The 13,280-nt window shown below is 32.7% G+C and overlaps 1 protein-coding gene across 1 annotated transcript; it reads right to left on the bottom strand.

Moving 5' to 3' along the window:
• Positions 1 to 7,619: 7,619 nt before the first annotated feature.
• Positions 7,620 to 9,451, bottom strand: LOC135619849 (cytochrome P450 71A1-like). Its single transcript, XM_065122262.1, has 2 exons — positions 8,509 to 9,451; positions 7,620 to 8,428 (listed from the first exon to the last, which is right to left on the bottom strand). Exons 1-2 carry the CDS (start codon positions 9,409 to 9,411, stop codon positions 7,808 to 7,810), a joined length of 1,524 nt encoding a protein of 507 aa, XP_064978334.1. The 5' UTR covers positions 9,412 to 9,451; the 3' UTR covers positions 7,620 to 7,807.
• Between the last annotated feature and the right edge of the window lie 3,829 nt (positions 9,452 to 13,280).

The raw sequence follows: 13,280 nt of genomic DNA, 5'->3' as shown, positions 1-13,280 counted from the left end.
ATTAGAAGAAATTAGCGAGATTGGAGCATTCTATCAACTTGATGACTATAAAAGCGGAATATCAAGATTGATAATGGAATGTGACGTTGAGATTCTAACCAAAATAAAAGCTTTTGAATTAAATTAGGAATACTCTAAGTTTATTTGATGGACGTTTTTTTTAAGTTGATAGATTTATTGAGTTGATAATGGAATGTGATGGATTTTTTAAGTTGATAGATATATTTTATTATTTATAATATTTATTTAAAATATATTATGTTATCAATTGATCAACTAATTAGACTCATACCGAATGACTCTGATCATAATCATGACCAATTAATTATGCTTTATAGGTTGACTTTTTTTGGTTGGAAGAAAATTTAGGACAATGTTCAATCAATTATTCTACCTACTCCCTCCGTCATCTTAAAATCTTGTGAAACACAAAGAAAATGAAAACAAGACCATGCAATCTCCCCTCCGGGCCCCATTTACCACGGCCTTTCGTTCTTGAGCGTGAGATGCAGCTATAAATAACTAGGAAACCATCGCAAAGCACAAGCATGGCACTTCCTCATATGATTGGAGCTCAATTGCCGGAGATGCATTCTCCGATGGAAAGCCATTTGGCCTATGAATATGCTATCAACTTCCACGTGCAGCAAGCATGCTATCAAACTGATGACAACAAAAATTATGTTGTCATCAACTTGTCTACTTGGCAAAAAAAAATTTGCCAAGATTTTGGTAGACTTTGACAGCTAATCTACTTGGCAAAGATTTTGATAATTTATCTTAAGATATTGAATTTAAATCCCATCTTTATTATTTATTCTTTGAAAAAAGAATGATAGACGAATGTGAATAGGGTAGCCAATGATTACTTCTGTTAATCTCATGGAATACATCAAACAATTTACACTCAATATTCTCCTCGATTATGATCTCTGCATCCCATTCCACTACCAATCTTGATATTCCAAGTTGATAGCATATTTCAACATAATGTACAAACTAGCACTATAATAAAATTTGAACTTTCTCTAAAAAAAGAGAGATTAATTGTGATTAGTATTTTGTTGGTTAGAAAATTAATGTTAAAGGGGCTTGGATTACAATATGTCAAGTCACATATAGTTACAATAATAAAAAAATTAACTCAGCGTTGGTTTGATTGTATAATAAGTAATATTAAAATAAATATTCAAGTGTTAAGGAAAGAGAGAAAAGAAAAATCAAAAACCAAAAGAGAAATTAAAAATCAAAAGCAAAAAAAATTATTTGAGATCAACAACCAAGAACATGCTTAAAAGCCTACATAAGATTAGCATAGTTTAGTAACTCCTACCAATATGTAGTATAGTGAAAAATTAAATTTCTCAAGATCAATTATAAGATCAGTTATCCTCACTCAAATATACTCAAGAAAAAAATCAAATTTCTTCATATATAAGATCAATTATAAGGTCTTTGTTGTAGTCATCTCTTCAATGAAGTTAGCTAAGAAAGTCCTCATGACGCACACCCTCGAGTGCTATGGTCATTCCGACGTTAGCTACATATCATATAGAAACCCAGAGAGGAATGAAATATACGATTACTCTGACTTGGGCTTATATTAAAAGAATTAAATTGAATTAAAAGATATGATTAAAACTTTTCTCATAATCATAAGGGTAAAAATAATTATAATATCTAAAATTCAATGAGAATAAAGAGATCATATCATAATAACAATCAAAACAGATAATTATGAAAATAATAAATCAATAATAAATTTGATATATTACATATAATAAATATATATGAATATAATCTTAATAATTGAGTCTCGTAACTCTCATCTCTTTCCTAACCTTTGTTACATTCTTTGATGCTGAAGACTCAATTAACTTAAAAAATTGTGCATAATCACTAGAATCTCCTGCAAAGTATTATATAAGGGGGTTTTAAGTGAGAGAATAGATAGAGTGACAGAAAAAAAAAAGAAAAAAAAAGAGGACGACACGAAGGAATTGCTTAGTATAATCTTATAAAAATTATTTGAGGATAAATAAATTGAGAAGAATATATATATATATATATATATACTTATAAAAATGATAATGATTTGAGTTCAAGCTATCACTCGACTTTATCAGCTAATGGATGATTTCTAAGAGAAAATGAGTTACTCTAAGCTTTTTGTCAAGGTTTTATTGGATTCTTTCCGTTTAACTTAGTAGACCGATGTACAATTAAGATGTTGATAAAGACCTTCTCGAGAGGTCAACAATGCTCAATCTGTGGTTGGTGGAAGTATGCATATCAAGATTCTATACCTGTACTCTATGGTGGGACCTACAACTAAAACTATGATCGGAAAAGCTTTGGCCAACCCCTTGCTTAAATCTTTTGTCCAGCTACAAAAGAAATGTATAGTTCCAATTGGCTCTATCATTTGGCGTATGAAACATCAACATCTTAATATCTCACAGTTATCATACCACAGCTATCTTTAGAGGAAGTAATACTTCATCAAGGATTGGATATTTTATTCAAACATCCTAAAGAAATCTCCAAGAGAGACTCAACCTGTGTGGTCAAAGGTAGAGGACTCTTTTGAAAGTAATGTATCAAAAGAAAAAAAGCAAAAAATGAGGATATGTTTTCTTATCCTTAATTAAATAGATTAAAAATTAAAAAGAATGAAGGACACGAAAGTTTATATGTCCAAGCCTAGTGATTGCCTAAGAGAAATTGTATATATTTAAAAAAAAGTCTAAACAAAGAAAAAAAAATTGAAAGAGTCAAAAGACAGAAAGAGACACTCGTTGATTATAATGCTACCATCGATTTCTAGGTACAACTAATTAAAAAGAAATCTATATTGTAAATAGGCTGCTACGGTTTTAATATAATCATATAAATATAATATGATTAGATAAAATAACTTTATCTTTATATAAAGTGTTTACCGGTGTGATATCTAATTGCAGATCACCAAGATATTTTAAAAAACAATAAAACTTACTAATGACGCAAAGCTTTAATCATCATAATAATGAAATAAATCATCGGTTAATAATGATGCTCGGACGATTTGTATAAGAAAACTTCCAAGCTTTTAATTTTTTTTTTCCAAAAGGCATCCCCTATTTTATTTTTTTCAAAATGATACTCCAACTTCAAATAATACATAAAATGCCTCTCAATAACCTCAATGATATTTTGTCTACCAATTTTTTTGCTTATTTTTTTATCAGTTTTGAATTACAATGGTATTTTCCAATAGTATTATAATATTTTATTAACGTTCTAAAAGTATTATAAAATTATTAAAAAAATAATTATAAGTGACATCATATTATGTCTTTTTTATTGTCATTCTTATTACAGATTATTAAGGGATGTTTCAAATATTATTAGAAATAGAAAACCATTTAAAGAAACATCTTTTGAAAAAATAAAAATAAAAACAATTAAGAAAATCACACATGATTCTTACGTGACAAATTGGTGTTTGCTTGAGAGGTTGGTTTTCCCATTGGAAGAAAATTTAGATCTAACTTGTCCTGCTATTTGGATATACAATTATCGTGCCTATTATTTCTATTAATATCAAAAGAACAAAGTACTTGTTGTAGAGCAATTAATATCAAAACAGATACACAATATTCAACTATAAATTAGAAGGGAATTTTGATCTAACTTATCCCGCTGGTTAGACATACAATTGCCTGCCTAACATTTTCATTAATATCAAAAGAATAAAGTACTTGTTCTAAAGTAATTAATATGACCACGATATCCAACTATAAGTTAGAACAGAATTTTGATCTAACTTATCTCTCGCCAGTTAGATATACAATTGTCCTATCTATTATTTCCATTAATATCAAAAGAATAAATTACTTATTGAGGAGTAATTAATATGACCATAATATCCAACTATAAGTTACAAGAGAATTTTGTCCTATCTACGTGTTGTAGAATTCTTTGTGTTTGATAAATAATAAATAAAATTATATTTTTAATATCAATTAATGTAAATATTATTTACCAAAAATTATTGTTCAAAAGATCATTAAATATTTAACGAAGACCTTTTAATTGACCATAAATTATTTTATATGAAAGATCTTAAGTATTTTCAAATTTCTAGAGTCAGTGTCTTTAGATAAAAAATACAAAATAAAAGAATTATTATAATTTTTAATTATTACAATAGTTAGGCTCAAGTATTTTAGGTTTACTCCTTAAATATAAAGTATAAATTATGTTAAGTGGACTTAGGGTTTGTTTCTTATTGTCACGGGCGAAAGAGGTAGAGAACCACAAAGAAAATTATAAAGAAGACGAAAATTATCCACCTCTATGATTTGTGTTACCCAACTATACACTTACATAAAAGGCTAATTAATCATACATGGTAATATATAAGAGATGCTTACAATCAAGAATAAATGTAAAGAATCAATTATGACATAATAAAATATTTTTCTTTACGAGGTAAATATGACTAACCATTATGTTACATTTCTTCAACTTCAAGCAACCTTTCCTTCAATTTTGATCAGTATCCGCGCCATGTCCAATCAAATCCATTAATCCAACTTATTTTCGTGCATCATCCGACTTTACTACTATATTGAGATTTTTAATTATTTAAGTTTGAATAATATTTTAACTGGGCCACAACTTGACTTCGATTCGATCTCCTTAAGATCTCTAACATAGACGTCCAGTTGAAAGCCCCAAGCATTATGAATCTTCAAAACCAATCTCGTGAAAGCACAAATTTACTTTGTCTTCTTCACGGTTACTTTCAACGCAAAAAACCCTAAGGAATAAAACAGCCATAGTTAGTCAATGTCATGCCATAATCCCACAAAGAACAGTCTCAATTCTTATCACATTAGTTTAGTTGATAGAAGTGTTAAGATTTGATTCATAGTTATTTATCTAGATAGTTATCATGATTTAGTGGTTACAGGATGATTTAAATAACCACTTCAATAACTACGTCATGATTTAGTAGTTATAGGGTGGTTGTCACTAGGTCCTATAAATAGGACCGCAGTTCATGAAAAGTAGAGAAAAACATAGATAGAGAGTGAGTCTGTGTGCATTTGGTATCTTGTAAGTGTTTTTATCAATCCTCCTATTTTTAATACTACATCAGTTTTCTTGAGTCGAAAGGCTTTCTTTTACTTGCATCGTAGTATTCTGTTTTTTCCTTGCTCTTCCATCCCCAACATTTGTGGTATTAGAGTCTAGTTTCAATCTGAACTAGGCATTATGGCTTTTAATGACAATTTCATGTCTCAATCCCTTATCCCAATTTTCTCGAGCAAAAACTATGAATTTTGGAGTATCAAGATGAAGACTCTATTCAAGTCTCAAGATCTTTGGGACTTAATAGAGAATGGATATGCAGATCCAGATGACGAAATCAGGCTGAGGGAGAATAGAAAGAAGGACTCAAAGACATTGTTCTTCATTCAATAAGCTGTACATGAGACGATCTTCTCAAGAATTGCAGCAGTGACAACCTCAAAGCAAGCTTGGTTGATATTTCAAAATGAACTTCAAGGCTCATCAAGGGTGATTACGGTAAAACATCAAACCCTCCGTCGTGAGTTTGAAATTTTGTTCATAAAAAGCAATGAATCGGTGCAAGATTTTCTTTCTCGAGTGATTGAAATTGTTAGTCAAATAAAATCTTATGGTAAACATCTTCCTGATCATATAATTGTTGCAAAAGTTTTGAGAAGTTTAACTCCGAAATTATGATCAAATTATGATGAACAAAATTATGATCAAAAAAATTACAAAAGTGGAATTCAATGTCAATATTATAAAAAATTTGGTCACATGAAGGCAGATTGCTGGAAAAGAGAAAAGCAAGCAAGCTATATGGAGAAAAATAAAGAAAATAGTAATTTGTTTACGACTCATTCACATGTTCATAATATCTCAAATGATATTTGGTTTTTGGATAGTGGATGTTTTAATCATATGTCAGGCATAAAATCAATATTTAGAGATATTGATGAAACTCACAAGTTGAAAGTTAGACTAGCAAGCAAATTGTGGTGAAGACAAATCAAGAGAAGGTAAAACACCTTGATAATGTTTTCTTTGTTCCTACTTTATCACATAATTTGTTGAGTGTTGGATAATTAGTAGATGATGGATATTCAGTAATATTTGATGATGGTTCATGTACTATTAGAGATAAAAAATCTGGTTTGATTATAGTAAATGTTTGTATGACACAAAACAAGATGTTTCTACTTGATGTGTCAAATATTGAAAGGCATGCACTTATCACAACTCAAAAGAATGAGTCTAGTTTATAACATTTAAGATATGGACACCTTAACATTAAAGGTTTAAGGTTGTTAAGTAAAAAAGGAATGGTTTTCGGATTGCCCAAGATTGATGTAAGTGAAGGATGTATTTATGAGAAACAAAGTAAAGAATCGTTTCCTATTGGAAAAGCATCGAGAGCATCTAATTGTCTTGAATTAATTCATGCTGACTTATGTGGACCTATGAATACAAAATCATTTGGTGGAAGTTAATATTTTTTATTATTTACGGATGATTATAGTCGTATGAGTTGGGTATATTTTTTGAAATTGAAATCTGAAACATTTGATAATTTTTGAAAGTTTAAGACACTTGTAGAAAGACAAAGTGGTAGATATATAAAGACACTTCAGACAGATAGAGGTGGTGAATTTTTATCTAATGAGTTTAGTTCTTTTTGTGAAGAAAATAGTATTTACATAGAATTGATAGCACCATATACACCGGAGCAAAATGGTGTAGCTGAACGTAAGAATCGGACTGTCGTTGAAATGGCAAGAAGTTTGCTTAAAGGAAAACATCTTCCAAATCAGTTTTGGGCAGAAGCAGTTGCAACAGCAGTTTATTTGTTGAATATTTCACTAACAAAGGAGGTTATGAATCGAACTCTTTTTGAGGCTTGGTATGGTTTGAAACCAAGTGTTAGACATTTAAGAATTTTTGGTTGTATTACTTATGCTTTGATGAATTCACAAAATCATCACAAACTTGACGAAAAATTTGAAAAATACATTTTAATTGGTTATTCTTTACAATCGAAAGTATATCGATTATATAACCCTGTTAGTGGCAAAGTTATTATTAACAGAAATGTTATGTTTGATGAAAAGGCAAGTTGGAGCCATAACAATGAAGTATTATGGAATGGATGGAAGTTGCAGATATCCTCACCAAATCACTTCTAGTTTGAAAGAATCAAGGGGGAGTGTTGAGATTTGATTCATAGTTATCTATCTAGATAGTTATCATGATTTAGTAATTATAGGATTATTTAAATAACCACCTCATTCATGATCTAGTAGTTATAAGGTGGTTTCAATAACTACCTCATAATCTAGTAGTTATAGGGTGGTTGTCATTAGGTCCTATAAATAGGACCGCAGTTCATGAAATAAGTAGAGAAAAACATAGACAGAGAGTGAGTCTATGTGCATTTAGTATCTTTTAAGTGTTCTTATCAATCCTCCTGTTTTTAATATTACATTAGTTTTCTTGAGTCGAAAGGTTTCTTCTTACTTGCATCATAGTATTCTATTTTAATGAAACAATAAATCACAGACAGAATATCGCTAGATCATTTAAATCACTTTCTTTAAATTACAAATCGACACACATGACTGTCTTTATTCAATCTGACACTTTAACAGGAACATATTAGTACTAATCATTTAAATCACTTGTACAGTAAACAAGCGTATCATTTAAAGTACTTAGACATATTAGTACTTTAACATGCACAAGCAATTCAGGCTGTTGGTGCATCATATTTGGTGGCCATGAGACAAAGAGCATACTCTCTATGCACGGTGATACCAGGTGCTTCCTCCATACTGATGTCCTCCTTCACCATTCCAGGTGGTAAATGCCAATCAAAGGAGTAGAGGAGGTTGGCAAGCACAAGTTCCACCATTAACATTCCAAGATTCTTACCGGGGCAGATCCTTCGACCTTCGCCAAATGGTATGAGCTTGAAATCCTGCCCATTTGCCTCCATGGAGTCATGCATGAACCTCTCTGGATCAAAGACATGAGGCCTCCCCCACGAATTGGGATCTCTTCCTATCGCCCAAGCATTCACATACATCCATGTTTTGGGTAGAATATCATAGCCATTTAGCTTAAAGTGCTGCATGGTTTCCCTAGGAAGTAGCAGCGGAGCGGGAGGGTGCAGCCTCATCGTCTCCTTGATGACACACTTGAAGAAATGAAGTTGGTGAAGGTCACTCTCCTCCACCTCCCCTTTGCTTCCGACACATCGTCTTACCTCGTCTTGTGCTCTCTTCATCAGCTCAGGTTGTCTGATGAGCTCCGCCATCGCCCACTCCACGGTTGCCGAGGATGTGTCCGTCCCAGCAATGAAAATATTCTGCACTTGAGCTTGGTTATTATGAAAGAGAAAAGGCGTTTACAAGAACTGGAAGCTGTGAAAAGGGTGGCATCAACTACCATGAGCACTCCCTTGATGTGGTCTTCTGTTAGACCCTCCTCATCCTTTTGCATGCGGAGCAAAGCATCTAAGACGTCTCCATCTTCTTTACCTTGCTGCCTCAATCGATCTTGGTGGTGATCTATACGGCGTTGGTAGATGGTATCGAGCTTAGGATAGGCCCTTTCAAGTCTGGATCTCATCCCACTTAGCCTATCAACCCACCCCAACGATGGTAAGTAATCAGATAAAAACAAGCCACCTAACGCCGCTTGGGCTTCTCTGAGCATGTCGTGGAGTTGAATGTCGCTTCCATCGTCGAAGCCAGAGCCAAAGGCAGTTCTGCATGTCATCTTGCAGGAAAGCGAGAGCAGCAACTCGCTCAGGTTGACTGTGGTTGAAGCGCGAGCGTGAGAACATATCAGTTTCGTCACTCGCTCCATCTCTTCTCTTCTTATGTCCCTAAAAGAGTTGATCTTCCTGGTGCTGAAGAGTTCGACGGTGCAGAACTTCCGAAGCTGCCTCCATCGTTCTCCGTATGGGATGAAGGCGACGTCGGAGAGACCGTATGAAAACTTGGAAAGGGAGAGGAGCGAAGGCCGACTGCAGCACTCAAGGTCGTGTATCTTGAGCACTTCCTTAGCCATCTCCGGCGAGGACACGACGACAACGGGGACTCGACCAAGTTTCAAGTGCATGAGAGGTCCATGTTTCTTTGAGAGTTCCCAAAGGGAGCGATGCAGCAAGCTGCTCCCCAAGAGGTGGAGGTGGCCGATGACGGGGAGCTTGGGTGGGCCTGGAGGGAGTTTCCAGGTCGCCGAGCCACCTCTTGCCTTCCGACCTGCGAGAAGAAGTGAAGACAGCAGTGCGAGAACAACGAGAAGAGAAGGGAGATAGGAGAGCAGGAGGGGAGGAAGGGCCATGTTTGCGTTTTGTGGTGGTAGCTCGCGTATGTTGTTGATAAGGGAATGGTAGGAGTTCATGGTAATTTATGGTTGTGGCAATGTACTGAGCTAATAAGTATTTTGTTCTTTTGATTAAACCAATTTGTCATTCCGATCTTTTAGAAACTTTAGATTTAATTGAGTATATTTAAAAATCTATAAGATGGCCACATCTTAGTGATGTTAACTCCAAAACAAATATTTTGTTTGTTATTTTTTGAGCATTTTAAAATTATCCCAATTTGATTCAATCAATTTGTTATTCCGATTATCTAGAAACTAATAGATTGGATTTAATTAAGTATATTTTAAAATTTCTAATCCAATAACCAAATCAACTTAGTCAAATGTTTGGTTTTCCATTCTTCTTTTTAGAACTATCTAATTGGTTCAAAATAAACCTAATTTATTAGAATATATGAATTTAATTATAATATTAAAAGATCATTTAGATAATTATGACCTGATTAAATATAGAATGAATGAGGATATATTGTGCAAAGACATATTTCTAGATAATTGTGAGAGTACTAGAGAAATTACCCTCTATCCCCTATATATAGATAGCTATGTGGTCCATGATGTACAAGTGTGTGGAGATATTGTATCAAGTGAAAATGTGAACGACTGTGAGAGCTTTTCTCCACTATATTCCCACCACCTCACAATCAACTATTTCTTCCTTATCCGTTATCAGTATCAAAGTATCTTCTTCTTATAAATAGTATCATTATCTATAACATCATATCCATAGCTCAAGTCCCTTTAATATTATGATATATTCCAACAAAGATCCTCTAAATTATATCATAACGTTAAAAAAAATCAAATCTTAAATTAAAATAACTTTTTACTCAAAATATTGATGTAATCACATACAATTAGTACAATAAAGAGAGGATCATTTACAAGTGTGATTCTTCCTCAAATAGTAATACTACTTGTATAAGATTTAATCTAAGAAAATAAAAATAAAATGAGATAGACACATAAAAAGATTTCTTTTTTTTTATATCTTAAACTATAATTTTAGACTTGATTACCCTTGACTTGCGTCATGTCATGTCCTCTAGAACTGGATGAACGGGATGATTACCACACTTGTAAATACTTTATATAAAGATAAAGTTATTTTATATTATCATATTATATTTATATGGTTATATTAAAACTCTAGCACATCATTTAAGCAGGCTATTTGCAATATAGATTTTTTTTTATAATTAGTTGTACCTAGAAATCAATAGTATAATCAACAAGTGCTTTTGTGTCTTTTCGACTCTTTCAATTTTTTTCTTTGTTTAGACTTTTTTTTTAACTATATACAATTTCTCTTAGGTAATCATTAGGCAAGGACGTATAAACTTCCATGTCCTTCTTTCTTTTTAATTTTAATCTATTTAATTATGGATAAGAAAATATATCCTCTTTATATATATATATATATATTACTTTCTACCATCATGACTTGGGCAAGGGCAGAAGAGGCCCCTATTTTTTACCACGCAGATTGAGTCTCTCCTGCAGATTTCTTTTGGATGTTTGCACAAAATATCCGATCCTTACTTCGTCTATAACTAAGATACTAAGATACTAAGATGTTGATGTTTCGCACCTCAAAGGATAGAGCCAAATGGAACTATAGATTTCTTCTATAGCTGGACAAAAGATTTAAGCCAAGTGTTGGCCAGAGAGAGACCATAGTTTTAGGTGTAGGTCCCACCATGGAGTACAGAATCTTGATAAGCATAGTTCCACCAACTACAAGTTTTCTTGATGTGGATTTATAAAAAGAATAATAAATCAGTAATTTATTATTCATAATTTATTTTTTATTTTAAATTTAAATTATTATCTTTATAATAATTAATATTTTATTAATTACAAAAAGATCACATCAGGATCACATACAACACATACATAATAACAAAGGTGTACATCACTCGATGGTGTACTCTCCCAACAACGGATTAAGAGGCATATTCCATGAGATGGATTCCTCCCAACAATGGATGGAGATAATCCATATGGCACTCCTAATAACGTATAGAGTGGTACCCCTCACGCGCTCAAGTGGGGACACGTTTCTCACAACAGTAGATGAAGAAACCGTCTAACCATCACATCTGATGGCTTGCTAATCCCCAAAGGGAATTGCCATACTTGCCCTCGGTAAAGATATATAAACATCCATGATCATTTATTTAACTCATCCATTCACTCATGCATCAAGAAATCAATAGGATTAAATATTATGAGAGACCATACTTGATGTAAATCTACTATACTATGTTCATTGGTAGCTTCGCATTGTGATGAGCTCGTAGCTCCTTTCGTATGTTGCACTTCCAATGTGGACTACTAGCCTAGTCATATCTACTACATAATAATAATCATATCAATATTATAGTAGAAAACTAATAATCATTTTCAAATGACATCTTTAGATAAAATATTTAAATTTATTAAACTATAAATGCATAAAACATCAATCTCTCAATAATCCATAATCAACCAAAATCCTAATTGAAATAACTTAATTGACTTAAACCAAACTCAATTCAATTATGATCTAATAGAATCAATCTCAAATCTTTATAGATTCGATCTGGAATCATCCTAGACTGATCTAATTTAGATTTGATTGATCTCGATTAGGTCAAATAGGTTTGAACTAGTCAAGTTAGTTTGGAATTACCATAAACTGGTTTTAACTGATCAAACCTATCTGATTTAATCAATTAACAAGCTCAAACCAATAGAGAGAGAAAATCAGAGTATGTCGTATAGTGCTAACCGAAACTGAACCAACCCACTTGAGTCTTGGATGAGCACATACGTTGCATATGCATGTTCCAAGTAATATGTTGAGTTGAGGTACGATAGGTTATATAAAAGGAGCGATGATATGTTTAATGTCAATTGTATAGTTGGATAAGCTTAACTTCATGGACTAGGCTAAGCCTTACTTATAAATTGGGCTGAGTCTTACCATTGAACTAGGTCATGCTTGGCTCATGAGTTGGTCGTACCTAGACACATGAGTTGAGGTTGTATCTGACCACATAGACTAGGTCGTACCTAGCTGCATAAGCTAGCCCATGCCTAGCCATATGGTTGGGTCGTACCTTACCATATGAGTTGGGTCATACATGACCATATGGACTGGATCGTACCTAACCACATGAGTTGGCCCATGCCTGGTCATATGGTTGGGTCATACCTTACCACATGGGTTAGGTCATACATGACCAAATGAACTGGATCGTACCTAGCCACATAGGTTGGGTCATGCCTAGCCATATAGTTGGGTCGTACCTTATCACACGGTTTAGGTCATACATGGCCATATGAATTGGATCGTATCTAGTCACATGGGTTGGGTCATGTCTGGCCACATGGGTTGGATTGTATATACCATATCGGCTGGCTCCTACCCGGCCACATATATTGGGTTATGTCGAGTCACATGAGTTATGTCATACTTGGTCACATGAGCTAGGTCGTACATGACCACATGGGATGAGTCAATTCGATTTGATCGATCAACTTGACTTAAGTTAGAACCCAATTAGACTCCTCTTATCAAATTAAATTTTAATATTTAAAATTATTAAAGAATAACTCAAATCCATTAATTAAAACTTTAAATTCATAATCTTAAATTTAAAACTAATTACATTATAGAAATTCACACATAATTAAATAAATTAAAACTATTATGCTAATTTAAAAATAAAAATTTAATAATTAAATCAATATTAAAATTTACTTAAGCTTAAGAGATCAATATAAATCAAATAATCATTCTAACATCATAAAATAATTATCATTATTTACTAATCATG

Source organism: Musa acuminata, chromosome BXJ1-3 (assembly GCF_036884655.1).
Source record: "Musa acuminata AAA Group cultivar baxijiao chromosome BXJ1-3, Cavendish_Baxijiao_AAA, whole genome shotgun sequence".
NCBI classification, from domain to species: domain Eukaryota; kingdom Viridiplantae; phylum Streptophyta; class Magnoliopsida; order Zingiberales; family Musaceae; genus Musa; species Musa acuminata.
This window is presented reverse-complemented; position numbering and strand designations above follow the sequence as displayed.